The 27587-nt window shown below is 48.4% G+C and overlaps 1 protein-coding gene across 5 annotated transcripts in view; it reads right to left on the reverse strand.

Annotated features, from left to right (window-relative positions):
* The window catches only part of LOC118396078 (protein XRP2-like), a 28083-nt gene extending 15550 nt beyond the window's left edge, over positions 1-12533 (reverse strand). For all 5 annotated transcript variants that reach the window (XM_052467713.1, XM_052467724.1, XM_052467702.1 and 2 more), the window contains exons 1-2: positions 12198-12533; positions 7833-8501 (exon numbers count right to left, since the gene is read on the reverse strand). In XM_052467713.1, coding sequence (XP_052323673.1) covers positions 7833-8501; positions 12198-12353 — 825 coding nt within the window. In that variant the 5' untranslated portion in view covers positions 12354-12533. The remainder of the gene's footprint in view (positions 1-7832; positions 8502-12197) is intronic.
* Between the last annotated feature and the right edge of the window lie 15054 nt (positions 12534-27587).

Below are 27587 nucleotides of genomic sequence, written 5' to 3' on the forward strand. Positions count from 1 at the left end.
TTGTAGGTAGGGGGACTATTTAACATGTCATTATGGAGACTCCTGTTTACCTGTTGTAGGTAGGACTATTTAACATGTCATTATGGAGACTCCTGTTTACCTGTTGTAGGTAGGACTATTTAACATGTCATTATGGAGACTCCTGTTTACCTGTTGTAGGTAGGACTATTTAACATGTCATTATGGAGACTCCTGTTTACCTGTTGTAGGTAGGACTATTTAACATATCATTATGGAGACTCCTGTTTACCTGTTGTAGGTAGGACTATTTAACATGTCATTATGGAGACTCCTGTTTACCTGTTGTAGGTAGGGGGACTATTTAACATGTCATTATGGAGACTCCTGTTTACCTGTTGTAGGTAGGGGGACTATTTAACATGTCATTATGGAGACTCCTGTTTACCTGTTGTAGGTAGGGGGACTATTTAACATGTCATTATGGAGACTCCTGTTTACCTGTTGTAGGTAGGGGGGCTATTTAACATGTCATTATGGAGACTCCTGTTTACCTGTTGTAGGTAGGGGGGCTATTTAACATGTCATTATGGAGACTCCTGTTTACCTGTTGTAGGTAGGGGGACTATTTAACATGTCATTATGGAGACTCCTGTTTACCTGTTGTAGGTAGGGGGACTATTTAACATGTCATTATGGAGACTCCTGTTTACCTGTTGTAGGTAGGGGGACTATTTAACATGTCATTATGGAGACTCCTGTTTACCTGTTGTAGGTAGGGGGACTATTTAACATGTCATTATGGAGACTCCTGTTTACCTGTTGTAGGTAGGGGGACTATTTAACATGTCATTATGGAGACACCTGTTTACCTGTTGTAGGTAGGGGGACTATTTAACATGTCATTATGGAGACACCTGTTTACCTGTTGTAGGTAGGACTATTTAACATGTCATTATGGAGACTCCTGTTTACCTGTTGTAGGTAGGGGGACTATTTAACATGTCATTATGGAGACACCTGTTTACCTGTTGTAGGTAGGGGGGCTATTTAACATGTCATTATGGAGACTCCTGTTTACCTGTTGTAGGTAGGGGGACTATTTAACATGTCATTATGGAGACTCCTGTTTACCTGTTGTAGGTAGGGGGACTATTTAACATGTCATTATGGAGACTCCTGTTTACCTGTTGTAGGTAGGGGGACTATTTAACATGTCATTATGGAGACTCCTGTTTACCTGTTGTAGGTAGGGGGACTATTTAACATGTCATTATGGAGACACCTGTTTACCTGTTGTAGGTAGGACTATTTAACATGTCATTATGGAGACTCCTGTTTACCTGTTGTAGGTAGGGGGACTATTTAACATGTCATTATGGAGACTCCTGTTTACCTGTTGTAGGTAGGGGGACTATTTAACATGTCATTATGGAGACTCCTGTTTACCTGTTGTAGGTAGGGGGACTATTTAACATGTCATTATGGAGACACCTGTTTACCTGTTGTAGGTAGGACTATTTAACATGTCATTATGGAGACTCCTGTTTACCTGTTGTAGGTAGGGGGACTATTTAACATGTCATTATGGAGACACCTGTTTACCTGTTGTAGGTAGGGGGACTATTTAACATGTCATTATGGAGACTCCTGTTTACCTGTTGTAGGTAGGGGGACTATTTAACATGTCATTATGGAGACACCTGTTTACCTGTTGTAGGTAGGGGGACTATTTAACATGTCATTATGGAGACACCTGTTTACCTGTTGTAGGTAGGGGGACTATTTAACATGTCATTATGGAGACACCTGTTTACCTGTTGTAGGTAGGACTATTTAACATGTCATTATGGAGACTCCTGTTTACCTGTTGTAGGTAGGGGGGCTATTTAACATGTCATTATGGAGACCCTGTTTACCTGTTGTAGGTAGGGGACTATTTAACATGTCATTATGGAGACTCCTGTTTACCTGTTGTAGGTAGGGGACTATTTAACATGTCATTATGGAGACTCCTGTTTACCTGTTGTAGGTAGGGGGACTATTTAACATGTCATTATGGAGACTCCTGTTTACCTGTTGTAGGTAGGGGGGCTATTTAACATGTCATTATGGAGACTCCTGTTTACCTGTTGTAGGTAGGGGACTATTTAACATGTCATTATGGAGACTCCTGTTTACCTGTTGTAGGTAGGGGGACTATTTAACATGTCATTATGGAGACACCTGTTTACCTGTTGTAGGTAGGGGGACTATTTAACATGTCATTATGGAGACTCCTGTTTACCTGTTGTAGGTAGGACTATTTAACATGTCATTATGGAGACTCCTGTTTACCTGTTGTAGGTAGGACTATTTAACATGTCATTATGGAGACTCCTGTTTACCTGTTGTAGGTAGGGGGACTATTTAACGTGTCATTATGGAGACACCTGTTTACCTGTTGTAGGTAGGGGGACTATTTAACATGTCATTATGGAGACTCCTGTTTACCTGTTGTAGGTAGGGGGACTATTTAACATGTCATTATGGAGACTCCTGTTTACCTGTTGTAGGTAGGACTATTTAACATGTCATTATGGAGACTCCTGTTTACCTGTTGTAGGTAGGGGGTCGAGGGGGGCCTGGGGTCGAGGGGCCGAGGGGGGCCTGGGGTCGAGGGGGGCCTGGGGTCGAGGGCCGAGGGGGGCCTGAGGCCGAGGGGGCCTGGGGTCGAGGGGCCGAGGGCGGCCTGGGGGCCGGAACATAATTACAAATAATTTGTGGACTGCAAATGGACTGCAAGAAGCCCAAACAGATATGTTTGACTAAAAACATAATAATTTCAACTCTTGCTTACATTTGCACACGATCACGTTGTACCTCTCTATTAATCCTTGGGAACAGAATTCTTCAATTAAAATCACTTGGAGCTGATTTCCTGTTCCCAAGGATTCCCACGCTTAATAATAGATAAGACGTGACGTGTGCAAATGTAAGCAAGAGTTGAAATTATTATGTTTTTAGTCAAACATATCTGTTTGGGCTTCTCGATGTTGCAGCTGTAGAACCTTTTGAGGATCTTAGGACCCATGCGAAATCTTTAGTTTCCTGAGGGGGAAGCCTTGGGGCCGAGAGGGACCGAGCCTTGGGGCCACTACTGTGTTTGGACCACTTTAGTTTGTTGGTGATGTGGACACCAAGGAACTTGAAGCTCTCAACCTGCTCCACTACAGCCCCGTCAATTAGAATGGGGGTGTGCTCGGTCCTCCTGTAGTCCAAAATGATCTCCTTAGTCTTAGTTACGTTGAGGCATGGGTTGTTATTCTGGCACCACCCGGCCATATAACATACCGCTCATGCCTTATTGCTTAATCATAGTAGTCAAAAGAGTTAAATCGACATCCATTGATGGAAAATGATCTGGCGAGTTTAATGAAGGCAAATGATCTGGCGAGTTTAATGAAGGCAAATGATCTTTTCACTTGCAACATATTCATATTCTCATAGCTCAAAATAATAATTATTTTGACAAACTTCTAATGTCATTACAAGTTACGGCGATATTCCTTCTTAATTCGGTCGATAACGTTCTGGAAAAATGTGTTGGGGCGTGGATGGGGGGTCCATGTGTTGGGGCGTGGAGGCGGGGGTTCATGTGTTGGGGCGTGGAGGGGGTCCATGTGTTGGGGCGTGGAGGCGGGGGTTCATGTGTTGGGGCGTGGGGGGGTCCATGTGTTGGGGCGTGGAGGCGGGGGTTCATGTGTTGGGGCGTGGGGGGGTCCATGTGTTGGGGCGTGGATGGGGGTTCATGTGTTGGGGCGTGGATGGGGGGGTCCATGTGTTGGGGCGTGGAGGGGGGTCCATGTGTTGGGGCGTGGATGGGGGGTCCATGTGTTGGGGCGTGGATGGGGGTCCATGTGTTGGGGCGTGGAGGGGGGTTCATGTGTTGGGGCGTGGAGGGGGGTTCATGTGTTGGGGCGTGGAGGGGGGTTCATGTGTTGGGGCGTGGAGGGGGGGGTTCATGTGTTGGGGCGTGGAGGGGGTCCATGTGTTGGGGCGTGGAGGGGGGTTCATGTGTTGGGGCGTGGAGGGGGTCCATGTGTTGGGGGTCCATGTGTCAGGGCGTGGGGGGGTCCATGTGTCTGGCGTGGGGGTCCATGTGTCGGGCGTGGGGGGTCCATGTGTTGGGGCGTGGAGGCGGGGGTTCATGTGTTGGGGCGTGGAGGGGGGTCCATGTGTTGGGGTGGGTCCATGTGTCAGGGCGTGGGGGGTCCATGTGTTGGGGCGTGGATGGGGGGTTCATGTGTTGGGGCGTGGATGGGGGTCCATGTGTTGGGGCGTGGAGGGGGGTTCATGTGTTGGGGCGTGGATGGGGGGGTCCATGTGTTGGGGCGTGGATGGGGGTCCATGTGTTGGGGCGTGGAGGGGGGTTCATGTGTTGGGGCGTGGATTCATGTGTTGGGGCGTGGATGGGGGGTCCATGTGTTGGGGCGTGGATGGGGGGGGTCCATGTGTTGGGGCGTGGAGGGGGTTCATGTGTTGGGGCGTGGAGGGGGAGTCCATGTGTTGGGGCGTGGAGGGGGGTTCATGTGTTGGGGCGTGGAGGGGGGTTCATGTGTTGGGGCGTGGAGGGGGGTTCATGTGTTGGGGCGTGGAGGGGGGTCCATGTGTTGGGGCGTGGAGGGGGGTTCATGTGTTGGGGCGTGGAGGGGGGTCCATGTGTTGGGGGGTCCATGTGTTGGGGGGGGTCCATGTGTCAGGGCGTGGGGGGTCCATGTGTCTGGCGTGGGGGGTCCATGTGTCGGGCGTGGGGGTCCATGTGTTGGGGGTCCATGTGTCGGGCGGGGGGGTCCATGTGTCAGTCGTGGGGGTCCCATGTGTTGGGGGGTTCCATGTGTCGGGCGTGGGGGGTCCATGTGTCGGGGCGTGTCCATGTGTCGGGCGTGGGGGGTCCAAGTGTCTGGCGTGGGGGGTCCATGTTTTGGGGCGTGGGGGGGTCCATGTGTTGGGGCGTGGAGGGGGGTCCATGTGTTGGGGCGTGGAGGGGGGTTCATGTGTTGGGGCGTGGAGGGGGTCCATGTGTTGGGGGGTCCATGTGTCAGGGCGTGGGGGTCCATGTGTTGGGGGGTCCATGTGTCAGGGCGTGGGGGGTCCATGTGTCTGGCGTGGGGGGGTCCATGTGTCGGGCGTGGGGGGTCCATGTGTTGGGGGGTCCATGTGTCGGGCGTGGGGGGGTCCATGTGTCGGGGCGTGTCCATGTGTCGGGCGTGGGGGGGGTCCATGTGTCTGGCGTGGGGGGTCCATGTGTGTCGGGCGTGGGGGGTCCATGTGTCGGGCGTGGGGGGTCCATGTTTTGGGGCGTGGGGGGTCCATGTGTAGGGCGTGTCCATGTGTCGGGCGTGGGGGTCCATGTTTTGGGGCGTGGGGGGTCCATGTGTCGGGCGTGGGGGGTCCCATGTGTCGGGCGTGGGGGTCCATGTGTCGGGGCGTGGGGGGTCCATGTGTCAAGGCGTGGGGGAGGGGGTTCATGTGTCGGGCGTGGGGTGGGTCCACGTGTCGGGCGTGGGGGTCCATGTGTTGGGGGTCCATGTGTCGGGCGTGGGGGGTCCATGTGTCGGGCGTGGGGGGGTCCATGTGTCAGTCGTGGGGTGGGTCCACGTGTCGGGGCGTGGGGGCTCCATGTGTCGGGCGTGGGGGGCTCCATGTGTCGGGCGTGGGGAGGGTCCATGTGTCGGGCGTGGGGTGGGTCCACGTGTCGGGCGTGGGGGCTCCATGTGTCGGGCGTGGGGGCTCCATGTGTCGGGCGTGGGGAGGGTCCATGTGTCGGGCGTGGGGGTGTCCATGTGTCTGTCGTGGGGGGGTCCATGTGTCTGTCGTGGGGGGTTCCATGTGTTGGGGGGTCCATGTGTTGGGGGGTCCATGTGTTGGGGGGTCCATGTGTCGGGCATGGGGGGTCCATGTGTCTGGCGTGGGGGTCCATGTGTCGGGCGTGGGGGGGTCCATGTTTTGGGGCGTGGGGGGGTCCATGTGTCGGGCGTGTCCATGTGTCGGGTGTGGGGGGTCCATGTGTCTGTCGTGGGGGGTCCCATGTGTCGGGCGTGGGGGTCCCATGTGTCGGGCGTGGGGGGTCCATGTCGGGCCTGAGGGGGTCCCATGTGTCGGGCGTGGGGGGTCCATGTGTCGGGGCGTGGGGGTCCATGTGTCAAGGCGTGGGGGAGGGGGTCCATGTGTCGGGCGTGGGGTGGGTCCACGTGTCGGGCGTGGGGGCTCCATATGTCGGGCGTGGGGGGTCCATGTGTCGGGCGTGGGGGTCCCATGTGTCGGGCGTGGGGTGAAGTCCATGTTTCGGGCGTGGGGGTCCATGTGTCGGGCGTGGGGGTCCATGTGTCGGGCGAAGTCCATGTGTCGGGCGTGGGGGGTCGTCCATGTGTCAAGGCGTGGGGGAGGGGGTCCGTGTGTCGGGCGTGGGGGTCCGTGTGTCGGGCGTGAGGGGGTCCGTGTGTCGGGCGTGGGGGGGTCCGTGTGTCGGGCGTGGGGGGTCCATGTGTCGGGTGTGGGTGGGTCCATGTGTCGGGCGTGGGGTGGGTCCACGTGTCGGAGGGGGTCCGTGTGTCTGGCGGGGGGGTCCCATGTGTCGGGGCGTGGGGTGGGTCCATGTGTCGGGGGGTCCGTGTGTCGGGGTCCATGTGTCGGGCGTGGGTGGGTCCATGTGTCGGGCGTGGGGTGGGTCCACGTGTCGGAGGGGGTCCGTGTGTCGGGCGTGGGGTGGGTCCATGTGTCGGGGGATCCGTGTGTCTGGCGTGGGGGTCCCATGTGTCGGGGTGTGGGGGGTCCATGTGTCGGGCGTGGGGGTCCGTGTGTCGGGGCGTAGGGGGTCTGTGTTTAACCCTGTGTCTGACCCCGTGTCTAACCCCCTGTCTAACCCTGTGTCTGACACCCTGTCTAACCCTGTGTCTGACACCCTGTCTAACCCCGTGTCTGACCCTGTGTCTGACCCCATGTCTGACCCCCTGTCTGACCCCCTGTCTAACCCCCTGTCTGACCCCCTGTCTGACACCCTGTCTAACCCCGTGTCTAACCCCGTGTCTGACACCCTGTCTGACCCCCTGTCTGACCCCCTGTCTGACACCCTGTCTAACCCGTGTCTAACCCCTGTCTAACCCCCTGTCTGACACCCTGTCTAACCCCTGTCTAACCCCTGTCTAACACCCCGTGTCTGACACCCTGTGTAACCCCGTGTCTGACCCTGTGTCTGACACCCTGTCTAACCCCGTGTCTAACCCCGTGTCTGACCCCGTGTCTGACCCTGTGTCTGACCCCGTGTCTGACCCCGTGTCTGACCCCTTGTCTGACCCCGTGTTTGACCCCTTGCCTGACCCTGTTTCTGACCCCTCGTCTGACCCCTCGTCTGACCCCTCGTCTGACCCCGTCTGACCCCGTCTGACCCCTTGTCTGACCCCTGTCTAACCCCGTGTCTGACACCCTGTGTCTGACACCCTGTGTAACCCCGTGTCTGACCCTGTGTCTGACACCCTGTCTAACCCCGTGTCTGACCCCGTGTATGACCCTGTGTCGGACCCCGTGTCTGACCCCGTGTCTGACCCCGTGTCTAACTCATTGTTGGGAAGACATGTTGGTCCAAATCAGATGTTCGGTACTATATTTATTAAATATTAGATTCATCTTATCAATAAAAAAATGGCTAATTTGGGTGCAATCAATTATCTTAATTTCTCAGAGAACATATTTCACCTAAATAATATTGCAGGAACAGTAATCTTATTTCTAACAGAAACGATTCCAGAAAAATCTGAGATGGTGGGATTCAACGGGATTCTTTTTGGAGGTGGAACGACCCTGTAGTGACTTCCTCCCCTCTACCTCCTCCTCACCTCATCAATGAGTTTCCGGGCGTTAGCAGTGGTGTAGTCCCCAGAGAAGAACACAAACAGACAGGACTCATCACTCTCCTTGCGTCTGCCTCCTTTGGTCATGGGTACGATGCTGCGGGATGCCTCAGCTGAGATCCGGACTGATTTAAACTCTGACTCCGGATCAGGGGCTGGAACATGGTCCAACACCACAGTGTCCTCAGGCAGCAGGCTCCAGTTGGTCTCCCCTGAGACGGGCGTGAAGTCATGGACGTTGCTCCAGTTGTTGTTGAAGATGCTGAGGCCTGCGTCCTTGAAGTGGAAGGCCAGCTCGGGGTAGTAGTACTGGAAGCAGCCGAACTTCATCCCCGTGGACGCCTCGATGATGGGCTGAGTGGCGCAACACAGGAACACCTCCATCTTCTTACAGTCCCTGGTCCTGAACTGCTGGCAGGCCACCACACACTTGATGTCCTTACAGTCCCTGAAGAACACACTGCCCTTCACTGGCCCCATAACGATGCAGCAGTTAGTGCAGTCGTCGATGGTGATGGTGGCGGAGTGGTCCAACACGAAGATCTTACAGTTGTCACAGTCCTGAATGACAAACTGCTGTCCGTTCAGCTTGCCTGGCAGACGGCCCACCGTGGCATCCTTCAGCCCCGTTAGCATGAAGTCCTTCGGGTCAACCTGCAGGGGGACAGGACAAGAATCAAATCAAAGCCATTTTTATTTGTCACATACACCTGGTTAGCAGATGTTAATGCTAGTGTAGCTAAATGCTTGTGCTTATAGTTCCGACAGTGCAGTAATATCTAACAAGTAATCTAACCTAACAATTTCACAACAACTACCTTATACACACAAGTGTAAAGGAATGAATAAGAATATGTACATAAACATATATGAATGAGTGATGGTATAGAACAGCATAGGCAAGATGCAGTAGATGATATAGAGTACAGTATATACATATGAGATGAGTAATGTAGGGTATGTAAACAAGATGCAGTAGATGGTATAGAGTACAGTATATACATATGAGATGAGTAATGTAGGGTATGTAAACAAGATGCAGTAGATGGTATAGAGTACAGTATATACATATGAGATGAGTAATGTAGGGTATGTAAACAAGATGCAGTAGATGATATAGAGTACAGTATATACATATGAGATGAGTAATGTAGGGTATGTAAACAAGATGCAGTAGATGGTATAGAGTACAGTATATACATATGAGATGAGTAATGTAGGGTATGTAAACAAGATGCAGTAGATGATATAGAGTACAGTATATACATATGAGATGAGTAATGTAGGGTATGTAAACAAGATGCAGTAGATGGTATAGAGTACAGTATATACATATGAGATGAGTAATGTAGGGTATGTAAACAAGATGCAGTAGATGGTATAGAGTACAGTATATACATATGAGATGAGTAATGTAGGGTATGTAAACATTATATAAAGGGACGACGGAGTGACTGCTTCCCCAGACGCGGCTCGAGCCCCACTTCGCACCCCAGCCCTTAGTGCCAATCCTTATCCCGGTTACAGGATTTGACAACTTCCCTTGTCTACATCTACAGCCAGAGGCTGTTCACCTTGGACACCATTACCGTTTGACAGGTGTACCACCCCAGTCAAACTCCCCACCTGCTAGAGGCTGTTCACCTTGGAGACCTGCCTTACCGCTTGACAGGTGTACCGCCCCAGTCAAACTCCCCACCTGCTAGAGGCTGTTCACCTTGAGACCTGCCTTACCGTTTGACAGGTGTACCACCCCAGTCAAACTCCCCACCTGCTAGAGGCTGTTCACCTTGAGACCTGCCTTACCGCTTGACAGGTGTACCACCCCAGTCAAACTCCCCACCTGCTAGAGGCTGTTCACCTTGAGACCTGCCTTACCGCTTGACAGGTGTACCGCCCCAGTCAAACTCCCCACCTGCTAGAGGCTGTTCACCTTGAGACCTGCCTTACCGTTTGACAGGTGTACCGCCCCAGTCAAACTCCCCACCTGCTAGAGGCTGTTCCCCTTGAGACCTGCCTTACCGCTTGACAGGTGTACCACCCCAGTCAAACTCCCCACCTGCTAGAGGCTGTTCACCTTGAGACCTGCCTTACCGTTTGACAGGTGTACCACCCCAGTCAAACTCCCCACCTGCTAGAGGCTGTTCACCTTGGACACCTGCGTTACCGTTTGACAGGTGTACCACCCCAGTCAAACTCCCCACCTGCTAGAGGCTGTTCACCTTGAGACCTGCCTTACCGTTTGACAGGTGTACCACCCCAGTCAAACTCCCCACCTGCTAGAGGCTGTTCACCTTGAGACCTGCCTTACCGCTTGACAGGTGTACCGCCCCAGTCAAACTCCCCACCTGCTAGAGGCTGTTCACCTTGAGACCTGCCTTACCGTTTGACAGGTGTACCACCCCAGTCAAACTCCCCACCTGCTAGAGGCTGTTCACCTTGGAGACCTGCCTTACCGTTTGACAGGTGTACCGCCCCAGTCAAACTCCCCACCTGCTAGAGGCTGTTCACCTTGAGACCTGCCTTACCGTTTGACAGGTGTACCGCCCCCAGTCAAACTCCCCACCTGCTAGAGGCTGTTCACCTTGAGACCTGCCTTACCGTTTGACAGGTGTACCGCCCCAGTCAAACTCCCCACCTGCTAGAGGCTGTTCACCTTGGAGACCTGCTGCAGATATGGGTACGGCCCAGCGCGAGATTTACAACCTCTCTCCCGGATTTTCAAGGGCCAGCGAGAGCTCACCAGACGCCGCCGAAACCACAAAGCTTTCCAGGGTCCCTCGGGGCGAACCCATTCCAGGGCGCCCTTCACAATGAAAAGAGAACTCGCTTCTCCAGGATCGGTCACTTTATCGCGCTGGACTCCTCGCGGCGCCCGTCTCCGCCAGTCCATGGAGTAGTTTTTTTAATATATTTTTTTATTTTACCTTTATTTAACCAGTTAAGAACATATTCTTATTTTCAATGACAGCCTGGGAACAGTGGGTTAACTGCCTGTTCAGGGGCAGAACGACAGATTTGTACCTTGTCAGCTCGGGGGTTTGAACTTGCAACCTTCCGGTTACTAGTCCAACGCTCTAACCACTAGGCTACGAAGTAGTTGGAGGTCAGTAGGTCACATGACCAAGGAGCTATTCAAATTCTCATGATTACAAAATGAATGTAAAATCGTGTGAGATGAAAATGGACAAACTAAAGGGTGCGCAACATGTAGGGCCACTGAGTGGACATTCTGAACCTTGTTTGAGGTCAGTAGGTTTGTTTGTTATATCTGGAGTACTTCTCCTGTCCTATTCGGTGTCCTGTGTGAATCTAAGTGTGCGTTCTCTAATTCTCTCTTTCTATCTCTCTCGGAGGACCTGAGCCCTAGGACCGTGCCCCAGGACTACCTGACATGATGACTCCTTGCTGTCCCCAGTCCACCTGACTGTGCTGCTGCTCCAGTTTCAACTGTTCTGCCTTATTATTATTCGACCATGCTGATCATTTATGAACATTTTAACATCTTGGCCATGTTCTGTTATAATCTCCACCCGGCACAGCCAGAAGAGGACTGGCCACCCCACATAGCCTGGTTCCTCTCTAGGTTTCGGCCTTTCTAGGGAGTTTTTCCTAGCCACCGTGCTTCTACACCTGCATTGCTTGCTGTTTAGGGTTTTAGGCTGCGTTTCTGTACAGCACTTTGAGATATCAGCTGATGTTCGAAGGGCTATATAAATGCATTTGATTTGAGTAGGTCACATGACCAAGGAGCTTCTGAAATTCTAATGTAAAAAAAAAGTGTGTACTTTGTTTACGCTCCCTAAATAATTCAACTAGGAATACAAAATGCTGCTCACATTTCCACATGTTTATTAGCTTTGGAAAGAATATTAATGTCCAAATCTTGAAAATAAGACCTATGCATTGTTGTGCACAATTTTTCCAATATCATGACACTTATTTGGAGTTTGTAGCTCAAGTAGTTTCACAGCTATTGAGGTTTGTAAGCGCGAATATCGGTTGTAACTGTTTATATGCAAATCCGGTGTATTCTGGTACATGACCAACTAGCTGCCAAACAAAATTGTTACGTGTCTTGGACTGACTTTAAGCCGATAATGAGCTCTATCTATCGAGCTACCAGGCTAGCTAGGTAGACAAAATATACCCGTGTATCACCCTAACCTTGTTTGCTACAATCTGTTTTCAAGGCAGTCTGTTAGCAACAATAATGTAATTACAAACCCAGATAATTGGTTCACAAGCACCTGAGAAAATCCCTGCCTTGAAAAGTCTTTGACATGTTAACTACAGTTACAACCATGTCGCTAGTTAGTCTCCCTGGCCATGCATGCATCTCCTTCAAACCTTTTCACGTTTGTCCCAGCTGTATTGTTTAGGTGGATCCTCAGTTGCATTGCTGCTGACGGCAATGTTGTTGCTGGTCGTGTTCTCTTCTACCGTCGTCGTCGGTTCTTTTTCGGGTGATTTTCTTTTAGATTTTTTGGAAAACCAGCAACCCATTTTGTCCTATTAACGACAAAACCACCAAAGGTGAATAGTAATATATGACTAAGAGTCTGTCCCGAGAAGTTACCTTGCCTACTTTGTAAGAAATATACAGGTATTTCTGTCTTCGAGACACCTCAGTTTCGGGCTTATCACGCACGAAACCTGCAGTTGAGCTTCCCGTTTCCTTACCCAGTCAACAACCAATCGATACTTTGCAATCCGTTACTTAGTAACAGCGAATCACAGAACAGAAAAGGTTTGCGAGGGCGTAACCTAACAGGCAGGCGTGAATGGGGCAACGTGGTCAATAGCAGCCAATCAAATCAGTGCCGTGCTCGTTTTGGTGCTCGACACTAGTTAGCACAGTCACAAAGTCTCAAAATCGTCTTTTACCCGGACTCTTCTGAACACTTGTAATTATCATTTTTCACTTGCTTTTTTCAAGTGTCAAATATCATTTTTGTACACGTGATTTTTTTTCACCTGTCCAGTGTGTGATTAGAACGCTTGCACACTTTTACACATGTTCATTAAACCTGTTCAGCCTGTTGGGGAAGGAATGGCGTTTTGGAGTTACAATAATACATTCTGAATTAACATAAAAAAAACACACATTAAGAGCCAAATATGGATTACACAATGATTAAAGACACAGTATGCATCCCACATGAGTCCATGGCCCAGAGGGACACATTTCACACATTTTCCCACTTTGGTGGGAAAGTCCATGCTAGGTAAAGCTCCGCCTTATCTCAGTTCACTGGTCACGATGGCAACACCCATCCGTAGCACGCGCTCCAGCAGGTGTATCTCACTGATCATCCCTAAAGCCAACACCTCATTTGGCCGCCTTTCGTTCCAGTACTCTGCTGCCTGTGACTGGAACGAATTGCAAAAATCGCTGAAGTTGGAGACTTTTATCTCCCTCGCCAACTTCAAACATCAGCTATCCGAGCAGCTAACCGATCGCTGCAGCTGTACATAGTCTATCGGTAAATAGCCCACCCATTTTCACCTACCTCATCCCCATACTGTTTTTATTTATTTACTTTTCTGCTCTTTTGCACACCAATATCTCTACCTGTACATGACCATCTGATCATTTATCACTCCAGTGTTAATCTGCAAAATTGTATTATTCGCCTACCTCCTCATGCCTTTTGCACACATTGTAAATAGACTGCCCATTTTTTCTACTATGTTATTGACTTGTTAATTGTTTACTCCATGTGTAACTCTGTGCTGTCTGTTCTCACTGCTATGCTTTATCTTGGCCAGGTCGCAGTTGTAAATGAGGACTTGTTCTCAACTAGCCTACCTGGTTAAATAAAGGTGAAATAAAAAATAAAAAATCTAATTACAATTTACATTAAGGTCCATGTCTGTGGGTTATGTTTTGGTATGATAACCACCTATAGGAGGAAGCTCAATGTGGTTATCACTGGCATAACCATCTATAGGAGGGAGCTCAATGTGGTTATCACTGTCATAACCATCTATAGGAGGGAGCTCAATGTGGTTATCACTGGCATAACCACCTGTAGGAGGGAGCTCAGTTATCACTGGCATAACCACCTATAGGAGGAAGCTCAATGTGGTTATCTCTGGCATAACCACCTGTAGGAGGGAGCTCAATGTGGTTATCACTGGCATAACCACCTATAGGAGGGAGCTCAATGTGGTTATCACTGGCATAACCACCTATAGGAGGAAGCTCAATGTGGTTATCACTGGCATAACCACCTACAGGAAGAAGCTCAATGTGGTTATCACTGGCATAACCATCTATAGGAGGGAGCTCAATGTGGTTATCACTGGCATAACCACCTATAGGAGGAAGCTCAGTTGTCACTGACATAACCATCTATAGGGAGGAAGCTCAATGTGGTTATCACTGGCATAACCATCTATAGGAGGGAGCTCAATGTGGTTATCACTGGCATAACCACCTATAGGAGGAAGCTCAATGTGGTTATCTCTGGCATAACCACCTGTAGGAGGGAGCTCAATGTGGTTATCACTGGCATAACCACCTATAGGAGGGAGCTCAATGTGGTTATCACTGGCATAACCACCTATAGGAGGAAGCTCAATGTGGTTATCACTGGCATAACCATCTATAGGAGGAAGCTCAATGTGGTTATCACTGGCATAACCACCTACAGGAAGATGCTCAATGTGGTTATCACTGGCATAATCATCTATAGGAGGGAGCTCAATGTGGTTATCACTGGCATAACCACCTATAGGAGGAAGCCCAGTTATCACTGGCATAACCATCTATAGGAGGGAGCTCAATGTGGTTATCACTGGCATAACCACCTATAGGAGGAAGCTCAGTTATCACTGGCATAACCATCTATAGGAGGAAGCTCAATGTGGTTATCACTGGCATAACCACCTATAGGAGGGAGCGCAATGTGGTTATCACTGGCATAACCATCTATAGGAGGAGGCTCAATGTGGTTATCACTGGCATAACCACCTATAGGAGGGAGCGCAATGTGGTTATCACTGGCATAACCATCTATAGGAGGAGGCTCAATGTGGTTATCACTGGCATAACCACCTATAGGGGGGAGTTCAATGTGGTTATCACTGGCATAACCATCTATAGGAGGGAGCTCAATGTAGTTATCACTGGCATAACCACCTATATGAGGAGGCTCAATGTGGTTATCACTGGCATAACCACCTATAGGAGGGACCTCAATGTGGTTATCACTGGCATAACCACCTATAGGAGGGAGCTCAATGTGGTTATCACTGGCATAACCACCTAAAGGAGGGAGATACATGTGGTTATTACTGGCATAACCACTTATAGGAGGGAGCTCAATGTGGTTATCACTTGCATAACCACCTATAGGAGGAAGCTCAATGTGGCTATCACTGGCATAACCACCTATAGGAGGGAGCTCAATGTGGTTATCACTGGCATAACCACTTATAGGAGGGAGCTCAATGTGGCTATCACTGGCATAACCATCTATAGGAGGAAGCTCAGTTATCACTGGCATAACCATCTATAGGAGGGAGCTCAATGTGGTTATCACTGGCATAACCACCTATAGGAGGGAGCTCAATGTGGTTATCACTGGCATAACCATCTATAGGAGGAGGCTCAATGTGGTTATCACTGGCATAACCATCTATAGGAGGAGGCTCAATGTGGTTATCACTGGCATAACCACCTATAGGAGGGAGTTCAATGTGGTTATCACTGGCATAACCATCTATAGGAGGAAGTTCAATGTGGTTATCACTGGCATAACCATCTATAGGAGGAGGCTCAATGTGGTTATCACTGGCATAACCACCTATAGGAGGGAGTTCAATGTGGTTATCACTGGCATAACCACCTATAGGAGGGAGCTCAATGTGGTTATCACTGGCATAACCACTTATAGGAGGAAGCTCAATGTGGCTATCACTGGCATAACCATCTATAGGAGGAAGCTCAGTTATCACTGGCATAACCATCTATAGGAGGAAGCTCAATGTGGTTATCACTGGCATAACCACCTATAGGAGGGAGCTCAATGTGGTTATCACTGGCATAACCATCTATAGGAGGAGGCTCAATGTGGTTATCACTGGCATAACCATCTATAGGAGGAGGCTCAATGTGGTTATCACTGGCATAACCACCTATAGGAGGGAGTTCAATGTGGTTATCTCTGGCATAACCATCTATAGGAGGGAGCTCAATGTGGTTATCACTGGCATAACCACCTATAGGAGGGAGCTCAATGTGGTTATCACTGGCATAACCACCTACAGGAAGAAGCTCAATGTGGTTATCACTGGCATAACCATCTATAGGAGGGAGCTCAATGTGGTTATCACTGGCATAACCACCTATAGGAGGAAGCCCAGTTACCACTGGCATAACCATCTATAGGAGGGAGCTCAATGTGGTTATCACTGGCATAACCACCTATAGGAGGAAGCTCAGTTATCACTGGCATAACCATCTATAGGAGGAAGCTCAATGTGGTTATCACTGGCATAACCACCTATAGGAGGAAGCCCAGTTACCACTGGCATAACCATCTATAGGAGGGAGCTCAATGTGGTTATCACTGGCATAACCACCTATAGGGGGGAGTTCAATGTGGTTATCACTGGCATAACCATTTATAGGAGGGAGCTCAATGTGGTTATCACTGGCATAACCACCTATAGGAGGAAGCTCAGTTGTCACTGACATAACCATCTATAGGGAGGAAGCTCAATGTGGTTATCACTGGCATAACCATCTATAGGAGGGAGCTCAATGTGGTTATCACTGGCATAACCACCTATAGGAGGAAGCTCAATGTGGTTATCACTGGCATAACCACCTATAGGAGGAAGCCCAGTTATCACTGGCATAACCATCTATAGGAGGGAGCTCAATGTGGTTATCACTGGCATAACCACCTATAGGAGGAAGCCCAGTTACCACTGGCATAACCATCTATAGGAGGGAGCTCAATGTGGTTATCACTGGCATAACCACCTATAGGAGGAAGCTCAGTTATCACTGGCATAACCATCTATAGGAGGAAGCTCAATGTGGTTATCACTGGCATAACCACCTATAGGAGGAAGCCCAGTTACCACTGGCATAACCATCTATAGGAGGGAGCTCAATGTGGTTATCACTGGCATAACCACCTATAGGAGGAAGCTCAGTTATCACTGGCATAACCATCTATAGGAGGAAGCTCAATGTGGTTATCACTGGCATAACCACCTATAGGAGGAAGCTCAGTTGTCACTGACATAACCATCTATAGGGAGGAAGCTCAATGTGGTTATCACTGGCATAACCATCTATAGGAGGGAGCTCAATGTGGTTATCACTGGCATAACCACCTATAGGAGGGAGCTCAATGTGGTTATCACTGGCATAACCATCTATAGGAGGAGGCTCAATGTGGTTATCACTGGCATAACCACCTATAGGGGGGAGTTCAATGTGGTTATCACTGGCATAACCATTTATAGGAGGGAGCTCAATGTGGTTATCACTGGCATAACCACCTATAGGAGGGAGCTCAATGTGGTTATCACTGGCATAACCACCTACAGGAAGAAGCTCAATGTGGTTATCACTGGCATAACCATCTATAGGAGGGAGCTCAATGTGGTTATCACTGGCATAACCACCTATAGGAGGAAGCCCAGTTACCACTGGCATAACCATCTATAGGAGGGAGCTCAATGTGGTTATCACTGGCATAACCACCTATAGGAGGAAGCTCAGTTATCACTGGCATAACCATCTATAGGAGGAAGCTCAATGTGGTTATCACTGGCATAACCACCTATAGGAGGAAGCCCAGTTACCACTGGCATAACCATCTATAGGAGGGATCTCAATGTGGTTATCACTGGCATAACCACCTATATGAGGAAGCTCAGTTATCACTGGCATAACCATCTATAGGAGGAAGCTCAATGTGGTTATCACTGGCATAACCACCTATAGGAGGAAGCTCAGTTGTCACTGACATAACCATCTATAGGAGGGAGCTCAATGTGGTTATCACTGGCATAACCACCTATAGGAGGGAGCTCAATGTGGTTATCACTGGCATAACCACCTATAGGAGGAAGCTCAATGTGGTTATCACTTTCATAACCACCTACAGGAAGAAGCTCAATGTGGTTATCACTGGCATAACCATCTATAGGAGGGAGCTCAATGTGGTTATCACTGGCATAACCACCTATAGGAGGAAGCCCAGTTACCACTGGCATAACCATCTATAGGAGGGAGCTCAATGTGGTTATCACTGGCATAACCACCTATAGGAGGAAGCTCAGTTATCACTGGCATAACCATCTATAGGAGGAAGCTCAATGTGGTTATCACTGGCATAACCACCTATAGGAGGAAGCCCAGTTATCACTGGCATAACCATCTATAGGAGGGAGCTCAATGTTATCACTGGCATAACCACTAGGAGGCAGTTATCACTGGCATAACCATCTATAGGAGGAAGCTCAATGTGGTTATCACTGGCATAACCACCTATAGGAGGAAGCTCAGTTGTCACTGACATAACCATCTATAGGGAGGAAGCTCAATGTGGTTATCACTGGCATAACCATCTATAGGAGGGAGCTCAATGTGGTTATCACTGGCATAACCACCTATAGGAGGAAGCTCAATGTGGTTATCTCTGGCATAATCACCTGTAGGAGGGAGCTCAATGTGGTTATCACTGGCATAACCACCTATAGGAGGGAGCTCAATGTGATTATCACTGGCATAACCATCTATAGGAGGGAGCTCAATGTGATTATCACTGGCATAACCACCTATAGGAGGAAGCCCAGTTATCACTGGCATAACCATCTATAGGAGGGAGCTCAATGTGGTTATCACTGGCATAACCACCTATAGGAGGAAGCTCAGTTATCACTGGCATAACCATCTATAGGAGGAAGCTTAATGTGGTTATCACTGGCATAACCACCTATAGGAGGAAGCTCAGTTGTCACTGACATAACCATCTATAGGGAGGAAGCTCAATGTGGTTATCACTGGCATAACCACCTATAGGAGGGAGCTCAATGTGGTTATCACTGGCATAACCACCTATAGGAGGGAGCTCAATGTGGTTATCACTGGCATAACCATCTATAGGAGGAGGCTCAATGTGGTTATCACTGGCATAACCACCTATAGGAGGGAGCGCAATGTGGTTATCACTGGCATAACCATCTATAGGAGTAGGCGCAATGTGGTTATCACTGGAATAACCACCTATAGGGGGGAGTTCAATGTGGTTATCACTGGCATAACCATCTATAGGAGGGAGCTCAATGTAGTTATCACTGGCATAACCACCTATATGAGGAGGCTCAATGTGGTTATCACTGGCATAACCACCTATAGGAGGGAGCTCAATGTGGTTATCACTGGCATAACCACCTAAAGGAGGGAGATACATGTGGTTATTACTGGCATAACCACCTATAGGAGGGAGCTCAATGTGGTTATCACTTGCATAACCACCTATAGGAGGAAGCTCAATGTGGCTATCACTGGCATAACCACCTATAGGAGGGAGCTCAATGTGGTTATCACTGGCATAACCACTTATAGGAGGGAGCTCAATGTGGCTATCACTGGCATAACCATCTATAGGAGGAAGCTCAGTTATCACTGGCATAACCATCTATAGGAGGGAGCTCAATGTGGTTATCACTGGCATAACCACCTATAGGAGGGAGCTCAATGTGGTTATCACTGGCATAACCATCTATAGGAGGGAGCTCAATGTAGTTATCACTGGCATAACCACCTATATGAGGAGGCTCAATGTGGTTATCACTGGCATAACCATCTATAGGAGGAGGCTCAATGTGGTTATCACTGGCATAACCACCTATAGGAGGGAGCTCAATGTGGTTATCACTGGCATAACCACCTATAGGAGGGAGCTCAATGTGGTTATCACTGGCATAACCACCTATAGGAGGAAGCCCAGTTATCACTGGCATAACCATCTATAGGAGGGAGCTCAATGTGGTTATCACTGGCATAACCACCTATAGGAGGAAGCTCAGTTATCACTGGCATAACCATCTATAGGAGGAAGCTCAATGTGGTTATCACTGGCATAACCACCTATAGGAGGAAGCTCAGTTGTCACTGACATAACCATCTATAGGAGGAAGCTCAATGTGGTTATCTCTGGCATAATCACCTATAGGAGGGAGCTCAATGTGGTTATCACTGGCATAACCACCTATAGGAGGGAGCTCAATGTGGTTATCACTGGCATAACCATCTATAGGAGGGAGCTCAATGTGATTATCACTGGCATAACCACCTATAGGAGGAAGCCCAGTTATCACTGGCATAACCATCTATAGGAGGGAGCTCAATGTGGTTATCACTGGCATAACCACCTATAGGAGGAGCTCATGTGGTTATCACTGGCATAACCATCTATAGGAGGAAGCTTAATGTGGTTATCACTGGCATAACCACCTATAGGAGGAAGCTCAGTTGTCACTGACATAACCATCTATAGGGAGGAAGCTCAATGTGGTTATCACTGGCATAACCACCTATAGGAGGGAGCTCAATGTGGTTATCACTGGCATAACCACCTACAGGAAGAAGCTCAATGTGGTTATCACTGGCATAACCATCTATAGGAGGGAGCTCAATGTGGTTATCACTGGCATAACCACCTGGCCCAGTTACCACTGGCATAACCATCTATAGGAGGGAGCTCAATGTGGTTATCACTGGCATAACCACCTATAGGAGGGAGCTCAATGTGGTTATCACTGGCATAACCATCTATAGGAGGAAGCTCAATGTGGTTATCACTGGCATAACCACCTATAGGAGGAAGCCCAGTTATCACTGGCATAACCATCTATAGGAGGGAGCTCAATGTGGTTATCACTGGCATAACCACCTATAGGAGGAAGCTCAGTTATCACTGGCATAACCATCTATAGGAGGAAGCTCAATGTGGTTATCACTGGCATAACCACCTATAGGAGGAAGCTCAGTTGTCACTGACATAACCATCTATAGGGAGGAAGCTCAATGTGGTTATCACTGGCATAACCATCTATAGGAGGGAGCTCAATGTGGTTATCACTGGCATAACCACCTATAGGAGGAAGCTCAATGTGGTTATCACTGGCATAACCACCTGTAGGAGGGAGCTCAATGTGGTTATCACTGGCATAACCACCTATAGGAGGGAGCTCAATGTGATTATCACTGGCATAACCATCTATAGGAGGGAGCTCAATGTGATTATCACTGGCATAACCACCTATAGGAGGAAGCCCAGTTATCACTGGCATAACCATCTATAGGAGGGAGCTCAATGTGGTTATCACTGGCATAACCACCTATCAGTTATCACTGGCATAACCATCTATAGGAGGAAGCTCAATGTGGTTATCACTGGCATAACCACCTATAGGAGGAAGCTCAGTTGTCACTGGCATAACCATCTATAGGGGGGAGTTCAATGTGGTTATCACTGGCATAACCATCTATAGGAGGGAGCTCAATGTAGTTATCACTGGCATAACCACCTATATGAGGAGGCTCAATGTGGTTATCACTGGCATAACCACCTATAGGAGGGAGCTCAATGTGGTTATCACTGGCATAACCACCTAAAGGAGGGAGATAAATGTGGTTATTACTGGCATAACCACCTATAGGAGGGAGCTCAATGTGGTTATCACTTGCATAACCACCTATAGGAGGAAGCTCAATGTGGCTATCACTGGCATAACCACCTATAGGAGGGAGCTCAATGTGGTTATCACTGGCATAACCACTTATAGGAGGGAGCTCAATGTGGCTATCACTGGCATAACCATCTATAGGAGGAAGCTCAGTTATCACTGGCATAACCATCTATAGGAGGGAGCTCAATGTGGTTATCACTGGCATAACCACCTATAGGAGGGAGCTCAATGTGGTTATCACTGGCATAACCATCTATAGGAGGGAGCTCAATGTAGTTATCACTGGCATAACCACCTATATGAGGAGGCTCAATGTGGTTATCACTGGCATAACCATCTATAGGAGGAGGCTCAATGTGGTTATCACTGGCATAACCACCTATAGGAGGGAGCTCAATGTGGTTATCTCTGGCATAACCACCTGTAGGAGGGAGCTCAATGTGGTTATCACTGGCATAACCACCTATAGGAGGGAGCTCAATGTGGTTATCACTGGCATAACCACCTATAGGAGGGAGCTCAATGTGGTTATCACTGGCATAACCACCTATAGGAGGAAGCTCAATGTTATCACTGGCATAACCATCTATAGGAGGAAGCTCAATGTGGTTATCACTGGCATAACCACCTATAGGAGGAAGCTCAGTTGTCACTGACATAACCATCTATAGGGAGGAAGCTCAATGTGGTTATCACTGGCATAACCATCTATAGGAGGGAGCCAATGTGGTTATCACTGGCATAACCACCTATAGGAGGAAGCTCAATGTAGTTATCTCTGGCATAATCACCTGTAGGAGGGAGCTCAATGTGGTTATCACTGGCATAACCACCTATAGGAGGGAGCTCAATGTGGTTATCACTGGCATAACCATCTATAGGAGGGAGCTCAATGTGGATTATCACTGGCATAACCATCTATAGGAGGAGGAAGCCCAGTTATCACTGGCATAACCATCTATAGGAGGGAGCTCAATGTGGTTATCACTGGCATAACCACCTATAGGAGGAAGCTCAGTTATCACTGGCATAACCATCTATAGGAGGAAGCTCAATGTGGTTATCACTGGCATAACCACCTATAGGAGGAAGCTCAGTTGTCACTGACATAACCATCTATAGGGAGGAAGCTCAATGTGGTTATCACTGGCATAACCACCTATAGGAGGGAGCTCAATGTGGTTATCACTGGCATAACCACCTATAGGAGGGAGCTCAATGTGGTTATCACTGGCATAACCATCTATAGGAGGAGGCTCAATGTGGTTATCACTGGCATAACCACCTATAGGAGGGAGCTCAATGTGGTTATCACTGGCATAACCACCTATAGGAGGGAGCGCAATGTGGTTATCACTGGCATAACCACCTAAAGGAGGGAGATAAATGTGGTTATTACTGGCATAACCACCTATAGGAGGGAGCTCAATGTGGTTATCACTTGCATAACCACCTATAGGAGGAAGCTCAATGTGGCTATCACTGGCATAACCACCTATAGGAGGGAGCTCAATGTGGTTATCACTGGCATAACCATCTATAGGAGGGAGCTCAATGTGGTTATCACTGGCATAACCATCTATAGGAGGAGGCTCAATGTGGTTATCACTGGCATAACCACCTATAGGAGGGAGCTCAATGTGGTTATCACTGGCATAACCACCTGTAGGAGGGAGCTCAATGTGGTTATCACTGGCATAACCACCTATAGGAGGGAGCTCAATGTGGTTATCACTGGCATAACCACCTATAGGAGGGAGCTCAATGTGGTTATCACTGGCATAACCATCTATAGGAGGGAGCTCAATGTGGTTATCACTGGCATAACCACCTATAGGAGGAAGCCCAGTTATCACTGGCATAACCATCTATAGGAGGGAGCTCAATGTGGTTATCACTGGCATAACCACCTATAGGAGGAAGCTCAGTTATCACTGGCATAACCATCTATAGGAGGAAGCTCAATGTGGTTATCACTGGCATAACCACCTATAGGAGGAAGCTCAATGTGGTCACTGGCATAACCATCTATAGGGAGGAAGCTCAATGTGGTTATCACTGGCATAACCACCTATAGGAGGGAGCTCAATGTGGTTATCACTGGCATAACCACCTATAGGAGGGAGCTCAATGTGGTTATCACTGGCATAACCATCTATAGGAGGAGGCTCAATGTGGTTATCACTGGCATAACCACCTATAGGAGGGAGCTCAATGTGGTTATCACTGGCATAACCACCTATAGGAGGGAGCGCAATGTGGTTATCACTGGCATAACCATCTATAGGAGGAGGCGCAATGTGGTTATCACTAGCATAACCATCTATAGGAGGGAGTTCAATGTGGTTATCACTGGCATAACCATCTATAGGAGGGAGCTCAATGTAGTTATCACTGGCATAACCACCTATATGAGGAGGCTCAATGTGGTTTTCACTGGCATAACCACCTATAGGAGGGACCTCAATGTGGTTATCACTGGCATAACCACCTATAGGAGGGAGCTCAATGTGGTTATCACTGGCATAACCACCTGTAGGAGGAAGCTCAATGTGGCTATCACTGGCATAACCACCTGTAGGAGGGAGCTCAATGTGGTTATCACTGGCATAACCACTTATAGGAGGGAGCTCAATGTGGCTATCACTGGCATAACCATCTATAGGAGGGAGCGCAATGTGGTTATCACTGGCATAACCATCTATAGGAGGAGGCTCAATGTGGCTATCACTGGCATAACCATCTATAGGAGGAAGCTCAGTTATCACTGGCATAACCATCTATAGGAGAGAGCTCAATGTGGTTATCACTGGCATAACCACCTATAGGAGGGAGCTCAATGTGGTTATCACTGGCATAACCATCTATAGGAGGAGGCTCAATGTGGCTATCACTGGCATAACCATCTATAGGAGGAAGCTCAGTTATCACTGGCATAACCATCTATAGGAGGGAGCTCAATGTGGTTATCACTGGCATAACCACCTATAGGAGGGAGCTCAATGTGGTTATCACTGGCATAACCACCTGTAGGAGGAAGCTCAATGTGGCTATCACTGGCATAACCACCTGTAGGAGGGAGCTCAATGTGGTTATCACTGGCATAACCACTTATAGGAGGGAGCTCAATGTGGCTATCACTGGCATAACCATCTATAGGAGGAAGCTCAGTTATCACTGGCATAACCATCTATAGGAGGGAGCTCAATGTGGTTATCACTGGCATAACCACCTATAGGAGGGAGCTCAATGTGGTTATCACTGGCATAACCATCTATAGGAGGAGGCTCAATGTGGTTATCACTGGCATAACCATCTATAGGAGGAGGCTCAATGTGGTTATCACTGGCATAACCACCTATAGGAGGGAGCTCAATGTGGTTATCACTGGCATAACCACCTATAGGAGGGAGCTCAATGTAGTTATCACTGGCATAACCACCTATATGAGGAGGCTCAATGTGGTTATCACTGGCATAACCATCTATAGGAGGAGGCTCAATGTGGTTATCACTGGCATAACCACCTATAGGAGGGAGCTCAATGTGGTTATGACTGGCATAACCATCTATAGGAGGGAGCTCAATGTAGTTATCACTGGCATAACCACCTATATGAGGAGGCTCAATGTGGTTATCACTGGCATAACCATCTATAGGAGGGAGCTCAATGTGGTTATCACTGGCATAACCACCTATAGGAGGGAGCTCAATGTGGTTATCACTGGCATAACCACCTATAGGAGGGAGCTCAATGTGGTTATCACTGGCATAACCATCTATAGGAGGAAGCTCAATGTGGTTATCACTGGCATAACCACCTACAGGAAGAAGCTCAATGTGGTTATCACTGGCATAACCATCTATAGGAGGGAGCGCAATGTGGTTATCACTGGCATAACCATCTATAGGAGGAGGCTCAATGTGGTTATCACTGGCATAACCACCTATAGGGGGGAGTTCAATGTGGTTATCACTGGCATAACCATCTATAGGAGGGAGCTCAATGTAGTTATCACTGGCATAACCACCTATATGAGGAGGCTCAATGTGGTTATCACTGGCATAACCACCTATAGGAGGGACCTCAATGTGGTTATCACTGGCATAACCACCTATAGGAGGGAGCTCAATGTGGTTATCACTGGCATAACCACCTAAAGGAGGGAGATAAATGTGGTTATTACTGGCATAACCACCTATAGGAGGGAGCTCAATGTGGTTATCACTTGCATAACCACCTATAGGAGGAAGCTCAATGTGGCTATCACTGGCATAACCACCTATAGGAGGGAGCTCAATGTGGTTATCACTGGCATAACCATTTATAGGAGGGAGCTCAATGTGGCTATCACTGGCATAACCATCTATGAAGCTCAGTTATCACTGGCATAACCATCTATAGGAGGGAGCTCAATGTGGTTATCACTGGCATAACCACCTATAGGAAGGAGCTCAATGTGGTTATCACTGGCATAACCATCTATAGGAGGAGGCTCAATGTGGTTATCACTGGCATAACCATCTATAGGAGGAGGCTCAATGTGGTTATCACTGGCATAACCACCTATAGGAGGGAGCGCAATGTGGTTATCACTGGCATAACCATCTATAGGAGGAGGCGCAATGTGGTTATCACTGGCATAACCATCTATAGGAGGGAGTTCAATGTGGTTATCACTGGCATAACCATCTATAGGAGGGAGCTCAATGTGGTTATCACTGGCATAACCATCTATAGGAGGAGGCTCAATGTGGTTATCACTGGCATAACCACCTATAGGAGGGACCTCAATGTGGTTATCACTGGCATAACCACCTATAGGAGGGAGCTCAATGTGGTTATCACTGGCATAACCACCTAAAGGAGGGAGATAAATGGGGTTATCACTGGCATAACCACCTATAGGAGGGAGCTCAATGTGGTTATCACTGGCATAACCACCTATAGGAGGGAGCTCAATGTGGTTATCACTGGCATAACCACTTATAGGAGGAAGCTCAATGTGGCTATCACTGGCATAACCATCTATAGGAGGAGCTCAATGTGGCTATCACTGGCATAACCATCAGCTCAGTTATCACTGGCATAACCACTTATAGGAGGGAGCTCAATGTGGTTATCACTGGCATAACCACCTATAGGAGGGAGCTCAATGTGGTTATCACTGGCATAACCATCTATAGGAGGAGGCTCAATGTGGTTATCACTGGCATAACCATCTATAGGAGGAGGCTCAATGTGGTTATCACTGGCATAACCACCTATAGGAGGGAGTTCAATGTGGTTATCACTGGCATAACCACCTATAGGAGGGAGCTCAATGTAGTTATCACTGGCATAACCACCTATATGAGGAGGCTCAATGTGGTTATCACTGGCATAACCATCTATAGGAGGAGGCTCAATGTGGTTATCACTGGCATAACCACCTATAGGAGGGAGCTCAATGTGGTTATGACTGGCATAACCATCTATAGGAGGGAGCTCAATGTAGTTATCACTGGCATAACCACCTATATGAGGAGGCTCAATGTGGTTATCACTGGCATAACCATCTATAGGAGGGAGCTCAATGTGGTTATCACTGGCATAAACACCTATAGGAGGGAGCTCAATGTGGTTATCACTGGCATAACCACCTATAGGAGGGAGCTCAATGTGGTTATCACTGGCATAACCATCTATAGGAGGAAGCTCAATGTGGTTATCACTGGCATAACCACCTACAGGAAGAAGCTCAATGTGGTTATCACTGGCATAACCATCTATAGGAGGGAGCGCAATGTGGTTATCACTGGCATAACCATCTATAGGAGGAGGCTCAATGTGGTTATCACTGGCATAACCACCTATAGGGGGAGTTCAATGTGGTTATCACTGGCATAACCATCTATAGGAGGGAGCTCAATGTAGTTATCACTGGCATAACAACCTATATGAGGAGGCTCAATGTGGTTATCACTGGCATAACCACCTATAGGAGGGACCTCAATGTGGTTATCACTGGCA

The sequence above is a fragment of the Oncorhynchus keta genome, chromosome 1 (genome assembly GCF_023373465.1).
Source record: "Oncorhynchus keta strain PuntledgeMale-10-30-2019 chromosome 1, Oket_V2, whole genome shotgun sequence".
Taxonomy (NCBI): Eukaryota; Metazoa; Chordata; class Actinopteri; order Salmoniformes; family Salmonidae; genus Oncorhynchus; species Oncorhynchus keta.